This window comes from Pseudophryne corroboree, chromosome 3 (genome assembly GCF_028390025.1).
Source record: "Pseudophryne corroboree isolate aPseCor3 chromosome 3, aPseCor3.hap2, whole genome shotgun sequence".
NCBI classification, from domain to species: Eukaryota; Metazoa; Chordata; class Amphibia; order Anura; family Myobatrachidae; genus Pseudophryne; species Pseudophryne corroboree.
The window spans coordinates 701,938,669-701,959,112 of record NC_086446.1 but is presented as its reverse complement, the minus strand read 5'-3'; the positions used below and the strand labels follow the sequence as shown (position 1 = coordinate 701,959,112).

Here is a 20,444-nt window from a genome sequence, read left to right as displayed (position 1 = left end):
GGCATAATTAACCCCTGTTGGGGTGTGGGGGGGGGGGGTGTCTATGTGAGATAAATATCAAATTTTGGAGAGAGACAAAGTGGATATGTCTCTCCCATATCAACTATCAGCCGCTGGTGGCCATTTTTCTATAACTGCTTGTAAAATGACAGTTGGTTTCGGAAACCCCTCCACTAGTTAGGGGAAATGTATCAAGGCCTAGGCCAGTGTGTACGAGTGATGTCTGTGAACTCCTTCGTTCACAGACATATTGCGTCGGCCCTGCTGCACAGCCGATGGGCATTATATCGTTCAATATATTGGCACATCTGTGTTTGTGTACGGATGGTCAGCTGACCGCCCATACACATGCTGCAGGGTGCCGGCGGTGACTGTCAGCTGACGCCCGCCCAGTTCATGACGTCAGTCCCCGACACAGCACACACACTGCTCGATATGGCTTCAGATATATCTGAAGATCAATTGTTCTGCAGATATATCTTTAGGTGTGTAGTAACCCAGCGTTAGAGAGAGAGATGGAGAAATGTATCGTCTTGGAGAGAGAGAAAGTGGGGAAGTTGCCCAAAGCAACCAATACGTTTCTAATGATAATTTCATAGACTGCGCTAGGTAAATGACCGTCAGAAGCTCATTGGCTGCTTTAAGAAACTTCTTCATTTTCTCTCTATCTGATGCTTGATGTATCTACATCTATTTCTCTCCAATATTTGCTACATCTCCCCCATAGACTAAGTTCCACGGTGGCAGGGACTGGTTACAAAAAACAACATATAGGTGCTAAATCAGCCTTACATGCAGTGATAATAAAATGATTGTATCAGAAGTAAAAATCTCATACACTACCCCCCCCCCCCTGCCCCCGTACAATCTATGGTACAGTAAATGCTATTAAAATTACCATGTGTGGCGATTGAAGGCTAAGATCTTTCTGAAATGATTGATGCTGTTTCATTTTATTCATCCAGTACTTAAAGGTTGTGTCAGTTGTGATTATTTGAACTGGTCACACACACCAAGTGGCCTCTGCTCTGCTTATACTCCTACAGTAGATCATTCTGTGTTTTTTCAGCAGGTGTTTATGAATTACAAGCATAACTAAATGTCAGGAAATGGAGATGTAAGGCCAGATGCATCATCGCTTGGAAAGTGAGAAAATGGAGAGTGAAAGTACCAGCCAATCAGTTCCTAACTGCAGTTTTTCAAACACAGCCTGTGACATGGCAGTTAGGAACTGATTGGCTGGCACTTTTTCACACTCCATTTTCTCACGTTCCAAGCGATGAAGCATCTAGGCCTTGCAAAGGCAGGGAGGAATAAAGGAAAATTGTTGTAGGGGATAATTAGAGGATAATAATAAAACAGATTTATTGTACTGTGTCTTGCATCCATACATAAATTCCACCAAGATTATCAGATTTATGTTTTGCGTATGTTATAAACATCTTTGCAGAAATATACAGTATTTGCACTTTTTCTCTGCCTACATGGCACAAGGGACTTTCAGTTTTATTACTTTGTAATTTTTGTAATGATTTTATGAACCGGTTAAAAGACGATAGGTGACACCCATAATGGAACCACTTTCATAAATGTGAAACCATCTCCACTGTAAACTTATTTTGATACCATGTCCTGCAAAAAAAAAGTCTTGTGTTTGTAACTTTTAATGGGCACTATACTTGCCTCATAGATGAATGTTGAGATGTAGTTTATGTAATTACTAAGTATATTTTAGATCCTGCTCTTTTTTAATGTAAGATTATTTGTTACTTCTGCAGGGTGAGGGTGTTGCGTACAGAGGAAGACTCCTGGTTGAACTGATAACCAAACTTGATGGCACTCCTGCTAAAAAGATTGAGGATATACCCAGTGATGATCTACTCGTTGTAGAGGTAACTCTTCTAACTATCACCCCTTTACATGAGTTGAGAACCTAACAAAGGGTAGAGAAAATAACAGCGGTCAGTAAAGGTTTCCTATACAGTGCTTCTTGCAAACCTCAATCTAGTAAGTATTATAACTGGCAAAGAACTGTATAAAGCTTGCACCCTATGGAGGCAGCCATGTTTGGTGTGACCCAAAGCCTGTGCTTCAGTCCCTAGTGATGTCACTGGTCCTATGTAAAATTATTGGCTGCATAATTATAAATATTTGTTCAACTTATATAATACCTGCCAACCCCTAGTATAAATACGTTATAGGTTTACTTTACAGTTGTATTATCCATAGTCATAATGGACCAATAAAAAATACTCTTGTTTCCATTTGTCCATTATACCAATTTGAACATTAAAATGTTTTTAGTAAATCAGTGAATGCCCTTAAGGATATACACCACTTGTTTTTATTGTAGATAGTATAATTGTGGGAAATGCCTTAGGAAGCAAAGACAATGGAGAACGCCAACTGCTGGGAACATTAGGAAATAGCCAGAAGGCATTTGGCTGTGTTGTAATTACATTAATTAGCTTGAACTGTTATTCTATCAGTTAACTGACGTCCAGCTTGTTCTCTTGTAAAGAAATACCAGCGCAGACGGAAGTACTGCTTGTGCGCAGTCTTCCACTCAGCCACCATTCTGCAAGACATTGGAGAAGCCATACAGTTTGAAGTCAGCATTGGCAATTACGGCAATAAGTTTGACAGTACCTGTAAGCCTCTGGCATCAACTACGCAGTACAGCCGAGCAGTGTTTGATGGTATGTTTATGTATTACACATAGAATATGGCAGCAGATACGAACCTCTTAGCCCATCTAGTCTACCCCTTTTTCTTTTATCCTTTTGGTATCTTCAATCCTATTTGATGCTTAGTTCTTCGCACCCTTACCCCCCCCCACCACCACCACCACCAATCCTCCACCTGGTGGCTGTGCTGGCTTTTGAAATAAAGGCCACAATGTTCCGATGCTGATGATTTTTTTTTTTCACTAAAATCATTTTGGATAAGCTTTTAAATACATGTTCTTCACCTAATTCACTCATAACTATTTTTCTTTTCTCAAAAATTGCTCAGAAATAGTCATTTGGGTTAAGTGGTTAATAGCATTTTGTGCATGAAGTTTGTGTACAATGAACCAACTGAGAGCAAAGGTGTTATGATCCTGTATTTATACACTGCTCAAAAAAAATAAAGGGAACACTAAAATAACACATCCTAGATCTGAATGAATGAAATATTCTTATTAAATACTTTGTTCTTTACATAGTTGAATGTGCTGACAACAAAATCACACAAAAATTATCAATGGAAATCAAATTTATTAACCCATGGAGGTCTGGATTTGGAGTCGCAAACCAAATTAAAGTGAAAAAACACACTACAGGCTGATCCACCTTTGATGTAATGTCCTTGAAACAAATAAAAATGAGGCTCAGTGTGTGTGGCCTCCACGTGCCTGTATGACCTCCCTACAACGCCTGGGCATGCTCCTGATGAGGTGGCGGATGGTCTCCTGAGGGATCTCCTCCCAGACCTGGACTAAAGCATCTGCCAACTCCTGGACAGTCTGTGGATGGAGCGAGACATGATGTCCCAGATGTGCTCAATTGGATTCAGGTCTGGGGAACGGACGGGCCAGTCCATAGCATCAATGCCTTCGTCTTCCAGGAACTGCTGACACACTCCAGCCACATGAGGTCTAGCATTGTCTTGCATTAGGAGGAACCCAGGGCCAACCGCACCAGCATATGGTCTCACAAGGGGTCTGATGATCTCATCTCGGTACCTAATGGCAGTCAGGCTACCTCTGGCGAGCACATGGAGGGCTGTGCGGCCCCCCAAAGAAATGCCACCCCACACCATTACTGACCCACTGCCAAACAGGTCATCCTGGAGGATGTTGCAGGCAGCAGAACGTTCTCCTTGGCGTCTCCAGACTCTGTCACGTCTGTCACATGTGCTCAGTGAGAACCTGCTTTCATCTGTGAAGAGCACAGGGTGCCAGTGGTGAATTTGCCAATCTTGGTGTTCTCTGGCAAATACCAAATGTCCTGCACGGTGTTGGGCTGTAAGCACAACCCCCACCTGTGGACGTCGGGCCCTCATACCACCCTCATGGAGTCTATTTCTGATCGTTTGAGTAGACAGTGACACATGCACATTTGTGGCTTGCTGGAGGTCATTTTGCAGGGCTCTGGCAGTGCTCCTCCTGCTCCTCCTTGCACAAAGGAGGAGGTAGCGGTCCTGCTGCTGGGTTGTTGCCCTCCTACGGCCTCCTCCACGTCTCCTGATGTACTGGCCTGTCTCTTGGTAGCGCCTCCATGCTCTGGACACTACGCTGACAGACGCAGCAAACCTTCTTGCCACAGCTCGCATTGATGTGCCATCCTGGATGAGCTGCACTACCTGAGCCACTTGTGTGGGTTGTAGACTCCGTTTCATGCTACCACTAGAGTGAAAGCACCGCCAGCTTTCAAAAGTGACCAAAACATCAGCCAGAAAGCATAGGAGCTGAGAAGTGGTCTGTGGTCATCACCTGCAGAACAACTCCTTTATTGGGGGTGTCTTGCTAATTGCCTATAATGCCCACCTGTTGTCTATTCCATTTGCACAACAGCATGTGAAATTGATTGTCAATCAGTGTTGCTTCTAAGTGGACAGTTTAATTTCACAGAAGTGTGATTGACATTGTGTTGTTTAAGTGTTCCCTTTATTTTTTTGAGCAGTGTATTTATTTATCTGACCAGACGATGGCCCACCACACTGAGGGTTATTCGTAATGGTTTGCCCATATTGTAATTGTATGTAAATGAACTGTCTAACTTTAAAAAAAAAAAAAAAAAAAATTCAGTTCAAAAACATTTAGGCTAAACATCCCAATATTACTGATTAGGGTAGGAGATCTCTCGCCATTATGCTAATGATCTGGAACTTTCATTCTTCTGCCGGCAAACTACATTTTCTGAGATGAAAAAAATCTCTTTACAACTATGCATATAGTATAATATGAAATCTAGATTGTGCAGTATGTAGTCACTAACTTCCTCCTTTTCTACACTTGCAGGTAACCTCTACTACTATCTCCCGTGGTCAGCCACTAAGCCTGTGGTAACACTAACTTCCTTCTGGGAAGACATTAGCCATCGACTAGATTTTGTCAATGTTTTGTTGGCCATGACAGAACGGCTGGTGAGTGTATTGCCTGTTTTCTGTGTGTGTGTGTGTCATTTGTCCCACATGCACAAGTAGCTAGGTACATGTTGGTGACCTCTACTTATGTCTTTACTCCTGCAGCAATCCAACATCTCTGCCCTCAAATCGGCAATCCAGTCTAAGATTCCAGAGAATCGACTAGCAGAGATATGGCTGAAATTAATTGATCAGCTTATTGAGGATACAATGTATGTATTTTGTTGCTTTAGGCAAGATTCTGGCTGGGACCCCTTTGTGTGTGCTGAATGTGCACCCAAGAAGGGTGCGTAGTCTCACTGAATGTCATGGCCTTGAGATAGTGGATCATTGGGAAGGCAGAGGGTGTCAGTCTCAAACCATCAAGTCTTCTCCACCTTGTGTGTTTCTAGCTATCAAGTCTCCCCCACACTGTGTGTCTCTAGCCATCAAGTCTCCCCCACCTTGTGTTTCCAGCAATCAAATCTCTCCACCTTTTTTGACTCCAGAAATCCAATCCCCAACCTTTTTCTTTAACAAGCTCTCATAATATACTTACCTTTGCTGTCTTCCCTCTGATTCTCTTATCCACGGCACACAGCATTCACTCATACATGGCGCACACACTTAGATGTCCAGCCTGCCCAGATACCCCTACACTTTTGCCCATTCCTTGGGGCATAGCTGCTACGCATTTTCGTCCACAATTACCCACCACCACCCATGTTTATATTAGAACTTTCCACTCTTTAGCTCTTATTGATTCTCACTAATTTGTTTCCTATTACTAGGTCTAGCCAGTCCCTTGTAGGTATATAAAAATTTGTCTTTGCACACTAATAATAATAATAATAAATAATATAAATAATGGTAATACTGATGATGATTAGGAAGCCACTGCCCTCCATGGAAGGAAAGTCCAATGTGACCGTGCTGGACATGCAGCTACAGAAGCTCAGACAGACTTCTCTCAAGCTGATTGGAGAGGCCGCGGTGAGGATGAGGGGGGAAGCGACAGACGTAAAGACAACTTTGACCGAAATTGATGACTGGCTGGATAGGCTACAACAGATTTCCGAGGAGGTTGGTACTCTGCAATGCAGTGTGAGTGGGGAAGAATGTGCGATCCCAGTGCGATTTATACATGCTCTAATGATACAGGCGACATGTTGTTCTGTATGGGCAAATGTGCTCCCTGCGGAAACTGATATTAAAGCTCTCCTAATGAACACTGAAGTGATGACTGTTTTAAATATTGATTATTCAGACTGGGACTCACTCACGTGGTTGGTTGTTTGGGTGTGTGTACATTAACTTTTTTTTTTTTATGTTCCACCCAGCCTCAGAACAGTATGCCAGATGTCATCATCTGGATGATTAGAGCGGAGAAAAGACTGGCTTACGCTCGTGTTCCCGCCCACCAAGTTCTCTATTCGTCCACCAGCCCAGAGGCCTGTGGGAAATACTGTGGGAAGACTCAGACCATCTTTTTACAGGTAGAAAGTAAAAGGTTTATGTAATGAAGTTTAGATTTGGTGGCTTGCTAAATTATAATTTCATAACTCATGTATGGAGACTCCAGAACACCTTCCCCACTGTTTTGTGCTTTGCTCCACACGACCCTCATATATGTAATGGATGCTCTTTGACTCGTACTTAAAGTGGAGGCAACCATTGTTTTGGTCGAACACAATGTCCATGTAATTGCTGGCTATCACCTGACTAGAAATCATAGCCTCATGAATATTTGTCGGAAAGTGCCTCGGGGGGAGATGTATCAAAGCTTAAAATAAACAGAAATTATCTCCTGTAATTTTTCAGGATGACTGCGCTGGTACTTTATCTCTTTACAAAGCTTGGTATATAGACCCCTTGATCTCTCTACGCTTTATCTCTCTCCACACTTTGGTACATCTCCCCTACGGTGCGTTAACTTGTTTTATTTAGTTAGTAGGTTTAATTTTAATTATATAGTTTGTCCACAAAATGGCTGCCTCTGCTGGGTGTAGGTGTCAGGTGCACTGTAGAGACTACTAAAAGGAGTGAGGTGGACCTTGGAAATCACAGCTTTCTAAGTGCACTCGAGGGCCTAAATTTACTAAAGTTTCTAAAACAGAGAATTGGTGATGTTAGCATCTTATTGGTTGCTATGGGCAACATCACCAATTCTCCATTTTAGAAGCTTTAGTAAATTTACCCCCAGGTGTGCTAATAAAAGTGCAAAAATCCCCAAAAACCATTGTGAGGGGATGGTGATGACACTGATGCAGGGAATACCTCTTACATTTCTATTCAGAACAAGATCAGATTTCTATGACATTGGTAAAATTAATTGAATGAAAATGATCTTTACTGGCAAATATTGAATTATATTGCTGTCTAAACAATTATTGGGGATGTCGTATATCTAATTTGTTTTTACTATTATAGTGTATGCAAATCCTCTTAACATCCTATTTCTAGACACTTACTCCTATGTAAATGTCTGGCTGAGTGTGTGCAGTATTATAACCACTTTCTGTATTTATCGGGAAATGACTCCAGTACCCCATGGATAAAAGCAAAGGTGTGAAGATTCCTGTTCAGCTGAGAGCCAACATCTGGCTGGGACTGTCTGCGGTGGAAAAGAAATTTAACAGCTATGCGGAAGGGACCTTCAGCGTGTACGCGGAAATGGTGAGTGTGACACGCTCACAGCGCAGTGCGGCAGCTCACACCTGTTGGTGGGCAGACTGCTGTATCGGGCAAGTTCAATAGGGAATAAATACTGTTGGTAAAGCACTCCTTAAAGGAAAAGTGCATCATTAAATAAGATCTGTAATATGAAGAAAAACCCAAAAAGGATAAGGGGTCAAAATCTTTAAGTGGTCAAGCACTCTTTTAAAGTAGAGTATATAACAAATTCAAACTTCGCTTTTATTAATGACCATTAATAATCCCGAAGGATAAGAAATCTTGACCATTTAAAGAGTTTGACCCCTTACCCTTTTTGGGTTTTTCGTTCTGAATCCTTAACCACTCTGTGGAAGCACCACCATTTATAAATTGGGACACCTTTAATTACAAATATGGTACAAATATAATTTCAATAACCTCGCCTGTGCAATGAGATCTCCCTTTCGTTAAGATCTGTAATATATCTGATATTTTCAAAAGTGATGCCTGTGTTTTATCACCATAAAATCTTTATAGCACTTGTGTGTCTCACCGTAGTAGCTTGTATCTTAGAATACACTCCTGTTGGGGGAGGGACAGCCTGTTGTAACATTGCAGCACAGAGTGCAAGGATTGTGGTTATGAGCTACAAGCCCCACTGTCCATTGCCCCATAAAACAAATTAATTAATTGTCCACATGCATGCATCCATTAGTTGCCCTTTGGTACCATTGCCCAGCTGCCTGTAGTCTAGTTGCCTCAGTCTCTTGCAGAGACTAACACAGAAGTGACCGGTGGTTTACCAGCCAACCCCAAGGCTGCATAGTGGCCACTGTTACCCAAAGCGACAAACTAACCTGGATTACTCCACTGCAGGCTGGGTATTTATACATGTGTGTTTGGACCTAGGTAACTAAAGCTACTTGTGGGAAAGTAGACTCTTCCAATTTAAAACATAGGGGAACATGTACTAAGCAGTGATAAAAGTGGAGAAGTGACCCAGTGGAGAAGTAGCCTATGGCAACCAATTATAGTATGCAAATTATAAATGTTATGTCAATGCTGATTGGTTGCCATGGGCAACTTCTCCAGTTGCTCATTTCTCCACTTTTATCACTGCTTACTAGTACATCTCCCCCACAGGAACAGTTATTGTGCAATAAGTTTTGGTGGAAGCGTAAAGCAAGGTACCTAGGAATTGTAAGCTCTGTGCCAAAACGTGATTGATAAACACCAGTGACCAGGATGAAGAGGACATTGACTATAGTAGCCTCATTTCAACTAATGCAATCTGTATTCCCATATTAAAATGTAGTGGTTGTGTGTGTTTTGGTTTGTTTTTTTGGTTAGGTTTTGTATGTTTGTGTCCGTGTAACAAGTCCGTTAATTTTCTTTATTCTTGATCAGTATGAAAACCAAGCCCTGATATTTGGGAAATGGGGAACCACAGGTCTGCTGAAACGGCCAAAGTTTTCTGACGTTACAGGAGCAATAAAGCTGAAGCGAGAGAGTTTCCTCCCGCCCAAAGGCTGGGAGTGGGAAGGGGAGTGGGTTGTGGACCCTGAGAGGAGGTGAGGTTCCTTCCAAATGATGGCTGGTTGTAACCAACAAAAAAATAAAAATGATTTAAATCTATGGCTATAATCTCATGAGAATAAACTAGAATGTATTATATCGGGCAGACATGTAAATAAGGTTATAGGATACCATGTGACCAATTAGAAAGACTTGTCCCAGTGTAATTATTACCGGCATATAAGGGTTTAGCTGAATCTGTTGATTTGCTGATCTGTGTCTCTGCAGTTTACTGACGGAAGCAGACGCTGGGCACAGTGAGTTCACTGATGAAGTGTATCAGAATGAGAGCCGATATCCTGGCGGGGATTGGAAACAGGCTGATGAGCCATACACGGACGCTGTAAGACATTGCATTGTTTTATAAAGAAATATGCAAGCTTCCCTATTGTAAGATTATTTGTACAGTGTGGCTATGATGGCATACTGTGCAGTCTATGAGCTGTCCTGTGCTGGTGTTGGAATAGGCAGCAGAAGCAGCTGCCTGGTACACAGTCAGGGTGTATGTCAGTAAGCAGGCATGCTTCAGACTAACCGCAGATTGACCTGCTTGCTGTACAGTCTGCTTTTCTATGCTCTTCCAGAATTGCTCAATCAAAGCACACAAGGTTAATGACTACACACCTACCTTTTATCTATTGCTACTGTAACATTGCAGCTGGTCTTGGTACTTGGACTCTCTTATTGGGGGTAACTGAGAACGCTGTGTGCACTGTGCAGAAACATTGCATGTACTCTGATGTATCCAGTTTATTCGGGTTTCTGTTATTTCATCATTTGCTGCTCAATATATATTTCAGAATGGGGATAAAAACCCTTCTCCGGGAGAGTTTGAGTGCCCAAGTGGATGGGTGTGGGAAGACGATGCGTGGACCTTTGACATTAATAGAGCTGTGGATGAGAAGGGTACAGTATTTTTTTTTATTTTTTTACCATAAATATCTGGAATTTTATGTAGTCCAGTTTTTAACTCGATCTGGAACTCCAGTCTTACCCGTTTGGTTTAGTTGCTTTCTTTAAACTGTATTCTAACTTAAACTGCCCCAGATCTTCGCGCATGTTGCATATTCCATGCTTAGCGGAGTGTGGTCTGCTTTTGGGTGATGTCCTGGCCTTCCATGTGGAAACTTGCCAAAGGTTTTTCTCTTGGACAGCACTTCTGTGGTTGCCTGTGTTCCCAATGTGCTTGTAAAAAAATAAATAAAAAAAATAAAAAAAAATAATATATATATATATATATATATATATATATATATATATATATATATATATATATATATATATATATATAAACACAGTAGTATCTTTATCTCGCGCCAACCTAGAAGCGGCACCACGGGAGAGATCTTTGTTGGGAGACCTCAAAAGCATACAAGAATAAACACAAATTCCCAAGTGCGCTAAAGTGGAATGTAATTACACAGTTCTTCCAGCGTTATTTTCGTCGGAATGTAGACTGGAGGGTATTTGAATCTGGGGACCTGTAACAGACGCCCCTCACCAAATAGTCACCCAAACAAGAGGCCAACAGGCCAATTAGTAAAAAGTTATTTTAATAACGTATACACAGTTCAAAGTATAAAATTGTGTCAATAAAATGCAACTAAAAGAGTACACAGCCAACACGTTTGTAAGGTGGAATCTAGATATTCCCTCACCTTTTGCAAGGTGCAAGCTCGACAGGGAGTATCTTTACAGACTAGGTTGTGATTCTCTGACTGATATACACATATATATATATATATATATATATATATATATATATATATATATATATATATATATGTATATGTACACACAAGACAAAATTATATTCCAGATTGTGAGTGATTCCATTGTCCTATTTACAAAAGCACATTATGAACAAAGGAAGAGAAGAAACCGATTGAGATGCCCACTCTCAGCGTCTGTAGACCCAGTGATACAGATTTTGTGCATCCATAGACGTCACCATGAGTTGTACCATTGAAACTTTCACCAGCTCTATGGCAGACCATGTCCTCTCACTGATGCCCATGACACTCCCATAGCATGCCCATTAAATGGACTTTTTGCATTGTTTATAGCCACCTCCCATCACCACCAAAGAACACTCCGCACATTCCCAAATGATTAGGTTATGTTTTGAATTAATAAATGATTGGTTTGCAGCAGAACTTTCCATCTGACATATGTGACTTCCAAAGACTTGTCAGTTGTCCATCACCACGGGAATAGTGGTCTGTATTTGTCTGACAATTGGACCACTGTTGCATTTAAAGAATGATTTGGATATTCATAGCTCTCTAAACAAAAGTGTTATTTGGATAAATGTCAGCTATGGAGTAGGGTTCGTTTATAAATAAGACTGAGCTTCCATTCCAGGTTGGGAATATGGAATAACCATCCCTCCAGACATTAAACCCAAATGCTGGGGGGCTGCGGAGAAGATGTATCACACACACAGGCGGCGCAGACTAGTGCGGAGTAGGAAGAAGGATCCCAATGTAACTGCTGCTGTTAAAAAGGTAATGGGGACATCATCTGCCATGGCTCTACACATGCAGCATATAGTAACTACCATAATAATATCAGATGCTGTATGAAGGTATTATCCAGCGCAAATGTGTAAGCAGCCCACTCGATACTAAGTCAGAATGCACTGTATCAAGGTCATGTATTAATGATCATTCACCTATGTAATACTTTTAAAACATAGCTTTTGCTTCTTTCTTATTAACATTTACTAACACCTTGTCCTCTCAGTAGTGTGCTGCCCTGGGTTGGCTGGCCTTCGCCTGCTTGGCCTGGTTCCGCGCTCTTCACAAACTCAAACTTGGTATTAAGGACCCACCATAGACATGGTCACCTGGACGCCTGTTGGTGGGCCAGTATTTTTTGGCCAAAATTTCTGCCAAGAACCTCTATTTGCTTTGTCAGATTGCAGAGTTTATTCTAATTATTCTAGTTAGCAGTAAAGTGTTCATCAGCATTATATTTTCTTTCTTTGTGGAACTACAAGTCTCAGCATGTTAGCACCTATCATTATATTTGCAATTAGGTTGTGCAGTCCAAGGTCACAAGTGCCTTCTCCAGACCCGATCCTAGCTTGTGATAATGCCTTGGCTGTAGTAATACGATCATGATGCTGGTTTAAAAAAAAAAGTTTGTTTTTTTATAGGACAGTTGTATGTTAAAAAATGGTGTAGCTTCTCTAGATAAGAGTTTTTCTTTTTAATTTCTTGTAAGTCATCAGTTAATACTAATACTGGTATATTTTCTATTTAATAAAAAATGTTCACTGAGGTTGGATATGCTGTCTGTTTAGGTTGTGGGCCCTGGAAATTGCACTAGGCCAGTGGTTCCCAAACGCAGTCCTCAAGGCACCCCAACAGTCAGGGGCGTAGCCAGAACACTGTGGGACCCATAGCAACATTTTGAAGGGGCCCCCATCCCAATGCTTCTAGAGACGCCTATCCACAGCAGCTGTTCATTTTAAGCCCCATAATAGTGCCCTAATTAATTTTCTGAACCATAGTAGTGCCCTAGTTCATTGTAGGGCCACCAGTACACCAACACGGTGACCCCAATTCACATTATGACATGCAGTGTGCCCAGTTCATATTATGTCACATTACAGCACCCCCAGCTCATATTATGTCACACTATAGTGCCTCCACTTCATATTGTGCCCCATTACAGATTCCCAGTGCAGATTATAAAACATAAGGCCCTTCAATTCACTTTATACTACATTACAATGAGCAAGTCAAGGGGCATAACTAGATATATTGCAGGCCTCAAGACAAAGGTTTGTAAGGGCCCCTACATATCACCCAAAGTGGGCCCCTCTCAGCTCTGAGCCCCATAGCAGCTGCACTCCATGCACCTATGGTAGCTACGCCCTTGCCAGCAGTCCAGGTTTTAGGACTCTCCTTGCTTGTGCACAGATGGTATAATCAAACTGACTGAGGTCCTGATTAAGGGGTCAATTTACTAAGCCAACAGGCAGAGATAAAGTACCATCCAATCACCTCCTGTCTTTTTTTCAAACCCAGCCTGTGACATGACAGTTGGGAACTGATTGGCTGGTACTTTATCTCCAACCACTCTATCTCCACCTTAGGCTTAGTAAATAGACTCCCAAGTCACCTGACCCAAGCATGGATATCCTTAAAACCTGGACTGTTGGGGTGCCTGGAGGACAGCGTTTGGGAACCTCTGCACTAGACCAAAGAAAAGGGCTTGCTAAAATGTGATGTACACTTATGTGACATTGTCACCAGGTACTGGTTCCCATGTGACACAGCTTTTTTCCCCATTTACATTCTAACCAAGGACACCATAAACTCACTTGGGAACAACATCTTGACTAGCCCTTGTCGAGCAGGATTATTTCACTTCTGTCCTACATTGTTCAAATCGGTATTTCCTATGAAGGCCCTCAGTTTGTTAAACTCTTCAGTGATTGTAACCTTGCCTTACTACCTCCATTGGCGTCTTATTGAAGGCTGGCTACTAAGATGAATTGTACAGAGTATATATTGTATTTTGCATATTTCTAGCTCAGAGGGTTTGAGGGAGTTGATAAATATATAAATACAGTATGTTATGAGAGAGCCCACAAGAGGGAGCTCTTGTCATACTTTTAGATAAAATTCTCACATTGTTGCAGTAGGAAACATTCAACACTTGACTAAAGTTGGGTATGCGATAGATGTGCAAATGTCCTGATTTCCTTGAACTCTGGAACAAACGATATAGGGGATTATTCAGAGTTGTTAGCAAACCCAAAAAGTTAGCAATTGGGCAAAACCATATTACACTGCAGGTGGGGCAGATGCATACTTTTTTATGGTAGTTTCCCGCAGCCTCGGAAGAGTGTGTGTGTGACTCTCCCACAATCGCCCGCATCCTATTAAAGCAGACAGGAAAGGGAGAAAATCTTGAAAGACAGCAGCGGCGGAAAGGGGGCGGGGGCTAAAGATACAAATTGCATCTTTTAGCCTGCCCCCTACCTACAGACCTGCAAATTGCGGACAGTCCGGTCCCGCCCACAAAGTGCTCTTTTGCGTCTCCTCTCCAGTCTTCTACCGGAGAGGAGTAAAATAAAGTAGGCAAGTATGGGCAGATGTAACATGTGCAGAGAGAGTTAGATTTGGGTGGGGTGTGTTCAAACTGAAATCTAAATTGCAGTGTAAAAATAAAGCAGCCAGTATTACCCTGCACAGAAACAATATAACCCACCCAAATCTAACTCTGCACATGTTACACCTGCCCCACCTGCAGTGCACATGGTTTATCAGGAGGACACTATAATCCCACTGAAGTGTAGTTGAGGGGTTATGCACTAGTTAAAAACTATTATGAACAGTCGTGGTCCTAGTATGCAATTACTCTATAGGCTGTGTTCCACATAATGGTGGCAACCACTAACCTCATAATCTCATGATTGTGTACCGTGTAAGGCAGTGTATCCCAACTCTAAACCTCAGGGACGTCTGACAGTACATGTTTTCCAGATCTCTATCACAAGTGAAATAATCGGTACAGCCTATGGATCTTTTAAAATGTCAGACAGTAATTAATACACCTGTGCACCAACTAGGAGATCTGGAAAACATGCACTGTTAGAGATCCCGGAGGATTGGAGTTGGGAAACACTGGTGTAAGGGGATAAGTGCCCTTTAAGCAGTAATTAATGAGGGATCTACAGTATAGAGTATTGCCAGCCTTTTGTAATTTACGGACAGCTGTATGTTATGTGCAGTATTAATGGTGAACATTCATTTACAGTATTCCATGATCATTCTAAGTAAACCTGCTTTATAATTGGGTGTACCAATTACAATGAAGTGAATAGATGTTTGGAAATACTGGTTTCCCCCACATTCATCATAATCCTCTCTCCCTTCCTGCTCCTACACAGGCACACTCCTTTGATAGCCAAGAGTGCTGGGAATACGCTGCGCTCATAGGGTGGAAGTTCCATCTAAAAGAGCGCAGCTCTGACACTTTCCGTCGAAGACGCTGGAGGAGAAAGATGGCGCCTGCTGAAAGTCTTGGTGCATCAGCGATCTTCAAGCTGGAGGGAGCTCTTGTAAGTCATGGGGAAGGGAACTGCAAGAGAGAGAGTAATCCTGAGCCTGACTAATAAAAAATTATGTTCATGTTGGTCATTTACCTAAATACGTAAGGTTGTAACGTCACTCCGCATTCATTAGGAACAATGGTTTATGTTACCATTCTGTGTATTGCAGATTACAGTAGTATTTGACGTTACTTTAACATTATAGGCTCTTCGTGAGAACACTATAGAATAGCGGAGTAGCTGGTGACCCTGGTTAGTAATATCTCAGAATATTGATGATGTGATCGATCAACCCAAGTACAATAACTGAAAAATAATGATCTAACCAATATTTGTTCCTCTTCCTGGCGTAGGTAGCGGATTGATGTATTACTGTGATAGGCCATTGTTTCTCATACTCTAACAGTGCATGTTTTCAAGGTATCCTAAGGAATAATTACCACCACCTGTAGACCTATTGTGCCAGTCAATTAACAAACCTGTTCTGCAGTTAGATGATCTGGAAAACATGCACTGTTGTGGCTTGTGAGGACCGGGTTTGAGAAATACTGTGATAGCTAGCGGTTTACCATACTATCACTTTTAAACCAGGGCACTCATGAATTATCCAGGTTCTGATTAAAACCATGTGAAATACAGGCTTGAAGCCAGCCAGACACAGAACCTCTGTAATTCAAGAGTGTCCCGTTTTAAAGGTATACTATAGGTCTAGTGATGGCCCATACGATATAGAACAGCTGGGTGTTTTGGAATAGAGCATACAACATATGATAGCATGTGAGCCAAACAGGCCCTTTCAAACGTTCCTAGAGGCCTGGAAAAACCCAAATCAATAGGCGCCACACCCTTTCTTAAAGATAAAATATAAAAAATGCTTTTAAAATGTATTTTTAAATGTATTTTAGTGTTAACTAGCTTAGGTGCTAGGTTTCATAATAGGTTTCAAATGTGCCCTGTACCTGCGTGCAGCCTGAGCACTACACGGTAAGTGCATCCCTTGCAAGAGCGCCCTGATGACCCTCCAATCGACTGTACAGTCTGCAGGGTGTCTGCCTGGGGTGGTTAAAGAATGCTCCTGTGGCCCTGATTGCACACCCCTAGTTGCGGCCCTGGCCATCGGTAAACAACTGCGATGCATGCGTAGTTCAAAAACCTTTTCCAATTGCACAAAAATAACCATAGTGTCCACCACTGTATCAGGTCCAGAATCACAAGTCAGATCATTGGAACCACCTGTGGAATTTTAAAAATGTCAGTGCTAGTATGTCCCAAGAACTAGATCTGGAAAGGTGCTAGTATGTCCCAAGAACTAGATCTGGAAAGGTGCTAGTATGTCCCAAGAACTAGATCTGGAAAGCACTACTATAGAAGATCAAGTTGTTTTCTTTGTGACTATCTAGAAGTCCCCTTACCAGGCTAGAACATTCTGTATCATGTGTCCTTATTATATATTTCTAGGGGACTGATATGAGTGCTGAGGAAGAAGAGAAGAAGAGTTCTGAGAAGGGGAAGGAATCTGCAGCAAATATCTTTGGGGCAAACACACCCATTGTGTCCTGCACCTTTTCTAGTAAGTGCCCCCTATCCAGTAGAAGATGACACTCCATATAATGCACAGACATGTGAACCAATCTTCTTTACTATTTGGTTCTCTTCACGGCCCATGGTTTTTAAATCTACTCGAATCTTGTAACTCACAAGGCAGCCTTTGGATATTTACTATATAGTCTTGGGGTATCGATACAATTCAGTCATGGTGGACACACAGATCGGACAGAAGTCGCTCAGCTGGTAAGGACTGTGTTCTTAATGTACACTCCAGTTTGGTATTTCTAGATCAGAAGAGACCGGACAGGTTAGAATAAAACTCAGAGGCTTTCCCCCTGTGTTAGTCACTGATTGCCGGATTTAAGACACTGTTCAGTTTACAATTGGACCCGTTACAAACATTACATTGATTTTTTTTTCTTATTTCCTAGACGTGTTCAATTATCACCTTCGCTGTTACCTATATCAGGCGCGAGGTCTCACTGCCATGGATAAAGACAGTTTTTCTGGTAAGACTATGGCAATATGAAAGTCTCCTTTCTAAATACAGGCAGCCTGTAATGATATCTCCAGCTATAAAACGTCCAGTCTGCTCAAAGCATTTTCAGGGTGACTTAAAGATTATTAACAGAGCCGCCAGGTGTGTGGGTGTCCAAAGCCTATTGCACTGGGTAGTAGTACAAGTAACATAAGACACAGGGATATAACTGGGGTGCAAACAATGCAGCCTGGAGCGTTGGGGTATCCTGGGTGTTGTAGTCAGGGTTGTAGAAAGGATTCCCGTCCCTGGTAATAAAAGGGGGTGCGGCCTAATTGTGGATGTGTGGTCACTCCCCTTTTCAAAAAAACATGTATGGGATACTTTTTATGTGCCGTGAAGCAGTGCCACCCCGCAATGGGGGGCACCATGGTCCGATTCAATGAGGGGTGCGATCAGTGCTATTGCTGCCCCCCCCCCCCCTCTCTACTCCCTTACAGCCAGTAGAGAGTGCTGCGGCCAGCGGCAGCAGCCTCCCTCGACCTAAAGTGTCACAGCACCATTTACTGGGCTGGAGAAAGAGTCTGCGGCTGCTGTCTGACATGTAAGGGGAGAAGGATGGGGGAGGCACGGGGGTGCACAAACCTGGGCCCTCGACTGGTACCTTCAAGAAGCCTGGGTAATTAGTACCTGCCTCCCACCCCCCTCGCCATAACTGGTTGTAGTACGCAGTGCATGTAGGTGGTATATGCTCTGATGATGTAAGGCAGCACTGTGCCCCTCTACTCTAGTGGTGGTTATACAGCGTACTTGTGGGCTCTCAGTAGGCGCTGCGGGATCTGCTTAGCTGCTGTAACTGGAGAGTCTCAGTGTTGTGTCCATTACATGAAAATGCCAGGGAGAAACAACATGCGAACAACAAGGCGTCCATGTGCAGTAGTGCATGTCGGAGGTCAGGCCTTGAAGCCAGGCAGCTCAGTTACATCAGGCTTCCAGGTCACTCCTCATCCAAGATAGGTAACTTTTACAATACACTCCACTACAGGATTGAGGAATTTGAGTGGGGGTTATTCAATAATTTACCTTCTCCCCCCCCCCCCCCCCCAATGAATTGTTTTTATTTTATCTGGTAAGTATTGACAGCCCAAAATGTGGTTTCCCTCATACAAAAGTGAAATGTTTAGATGGTTTTTTTTTGTTTTGTTTTTCTTCACCATCACCCTTCTCACTACTTATTACAACTGGGTAGGGAGACTATTTAGGCTTGATTCAGGGGTAAGTATGGCACCTGATTCACCCACAGTTCTTTGTGTGTTTTTCCTTTAGATCCATATGCCCATGTATCATTCCTTCACCGCAGTAAAACCACAGAAATAATTCATTCAACTCTGAATCCATCGTGGGATCAAACCCTAATCTTCAATGAAATAGAAATTTATGGCGATCCACAAGCAGTAGCGCAGAGTCCTCCCAATGTAGTTGTTGAAATATTTGACAATGACCAAGTGGTATGTATGAAACCTCATGCTAATAGTAACTTACTGACTTCTCGCCACCTCTCCCTTCAGGTTTAATATGTATCTTCTGCTTGTTTCAGGGGAAAGATGAATTTCTCGGCAGAAGTGTTTGCTTGCCGGTAGTAAAGTTGAATCCCGGAATTGACATCACCCCTAAACTACTCTGGTATCCTGTAATGAAATCGGAAAAACACTGTGGGGACATCTTGGTGGCTGCAGAACTTATCCTCCGTGAGAAGGTCTCTTTTTTTTTTTTTTTTTTTTTTTTTTTACTAATGGCACATTCAAGAGCGTGAAGTTATCCTACCCAAACCCCTGTTTATAAATAGTGTCCCCATTGTTAGTCACCCATACCCACTTGATCTCATGGGTGTAACTTATACCCCTTTTACATCACCGCAATAACCCGGGTTAATGCCGGGTCGGTCCGTGGCGCGGCTCAGTGTAAAAGATTCCCCGAAAAATTACCCAGGACCTGGGAATCCAACCCTGATAGCGAGTAGGGTTGGTCTCAAGAAGGATCCAGATAATGGGGCAGTGCAAGTGGGTGACCCTGGGTCGGATGACCTGGTCTCATTACAGGCCTATGGAGAGCCGGCTCACTGGTGCTTGAAGATGTCCTCTCCAAGGCCCAACACAGAGAAGACCCACCACTAATCCAGATCCAGCCTGCAGTGTAAACCGGGTTTCAAACTGCTGTGACACGGCTCTTGCTTAGTGACGTGGGTTTGACCAGGGTTTTTGGTGTAATTAGGGTTGTTAGAGATGGATTTACTGCAATGTACTTTACTCATGCAAATCTTGCCATACCCCATTTCCCCAGAGACTTCTGCAATAGTTATGGCCATTGATGGGCTAACCATCAATTGACGATAGCTTTGAAGCATTGTGATGAAACCAGTGATGATCAGAGGCTACCGCAGTAGATGTTCACGATCTGTGAATATCAATGAGTGGTAGAACTCTGTACCACAGACCATTGATGATTGCTATGTACACATGTAGCCGTGTTCATCTTTTCTGCGATGCAGAATGCTGCAATACTGCTCCATTAATTCCTCAAGGATGCAGCATGCTAGTAATATGAACATAGCTACATCAGTATCTCCAGTCCAGTTGTAATGGTGTATAAATTCCAGTTTCATATTAGAGAAGTTTTGTACTTGAAGTCTACACACACACAGGGGCATGGTCACTAGCCATAGGGGGCATGGCCAGTGCTACTGACACAGTGGACCAACGGTGTCCCATTGCCTTCCCTTTGAATGGCAGGTGCAGCTAGGAATGGGACTTAACATCAACAATTGCCGATCAGGACTTTCCCACTTAAATTGGTACAGTTGGGACTCAAGAGGCATGCTTTTCACTGCTACGAGTGATATAACCCTCACTGAAGGACTTGTGAGATCTGCACAATGATCCTTATAAGCCTGGTTTAATACTATATACAGACCTAGAAATGTAAAACATAATCTCCTTCAGTATCGTTTCT

At 42.5% G+C, this 20,444-nt stretch overlaps 1 protein-coding gene across 6 annotated transcripts in view; it reads left to right on the top strand.

The window, feature by feature from the left end:
• MYOF (myoferlin) overlaps nucleotides 1-20,444 on the top strand; it is a 255,570-nt gene that overhangs the window by 183,547 nt on the left and 51,579 nt on the right. For all 6 annotated transcript variants that reach the window (XM_063962066.1, XM_063962070.1, XM_063962068.1 and 3 more), the window contains 16 exons: nucleotides 1,779-1,892; nucleotides 2,522-2,699; nucleotides 5,006-5,130; nucleotides 5,236-5,342; nucleotides 6,000-6,192; nucleotides 6,450-6,605; nucleotides 7,654-7,785; nucleotides 9,172-9,335; nucleotides 9,568-9,682; nucleotides 10,140-10,245; nucleotides 11,704-11,846; nucleotides 15,248-15,418; nucleotides 16,868-16,979; nucleotides 17,389-17,466; nucleotides 18,762-18,943; nucleotides 19,033-19,191. In XM_063962066.1, the coding sequence (XP_063818136.1) occupies nucleotides 1,779-1,892; nucleotides 2,522-2,699; nucleotides 5,006-5,130; nucleotides 5,236-5,342; nucleotides 6,000-6,192; nucleotides 6,450-6,605; nucleotides 7,654-7,785; nucleotides 9,172-9,335; nucleotides 9,568-9,682; nucleotides 10,140-10,245; nucleotides 11,704-11,846; nucleotides 15,248-15,418; nucleotides 16,868-16,979; nucleotides 17,389-17,466; nucleotides 18,762-18,943; nucleotides 19,033-19,191 (2,235 nt within the window). The remainder of the gene's footprint in view (nucleotides 1-1,778; nucleotides 1,893-2,521; nucleotides 2,700-5,005; nucleotides 5,131-5,235; nucleotides 5,343-5,999; nucleotides 6,193-6,449; nucleotides 6,606-7,653; nucleotides 7,786-9,171; nucleotides 9,336-9,567; nucleotides 9,683-10,139; nucleotides 10,246-11,703; nucleotides 11,847-15,247; nucleotides 15,419-16,867; nucleotides 16,980-17,388; nucleotides 17,467-18,761; nucleotides 18,944-19,032; nucleotides 19,192-20,444) is intronic.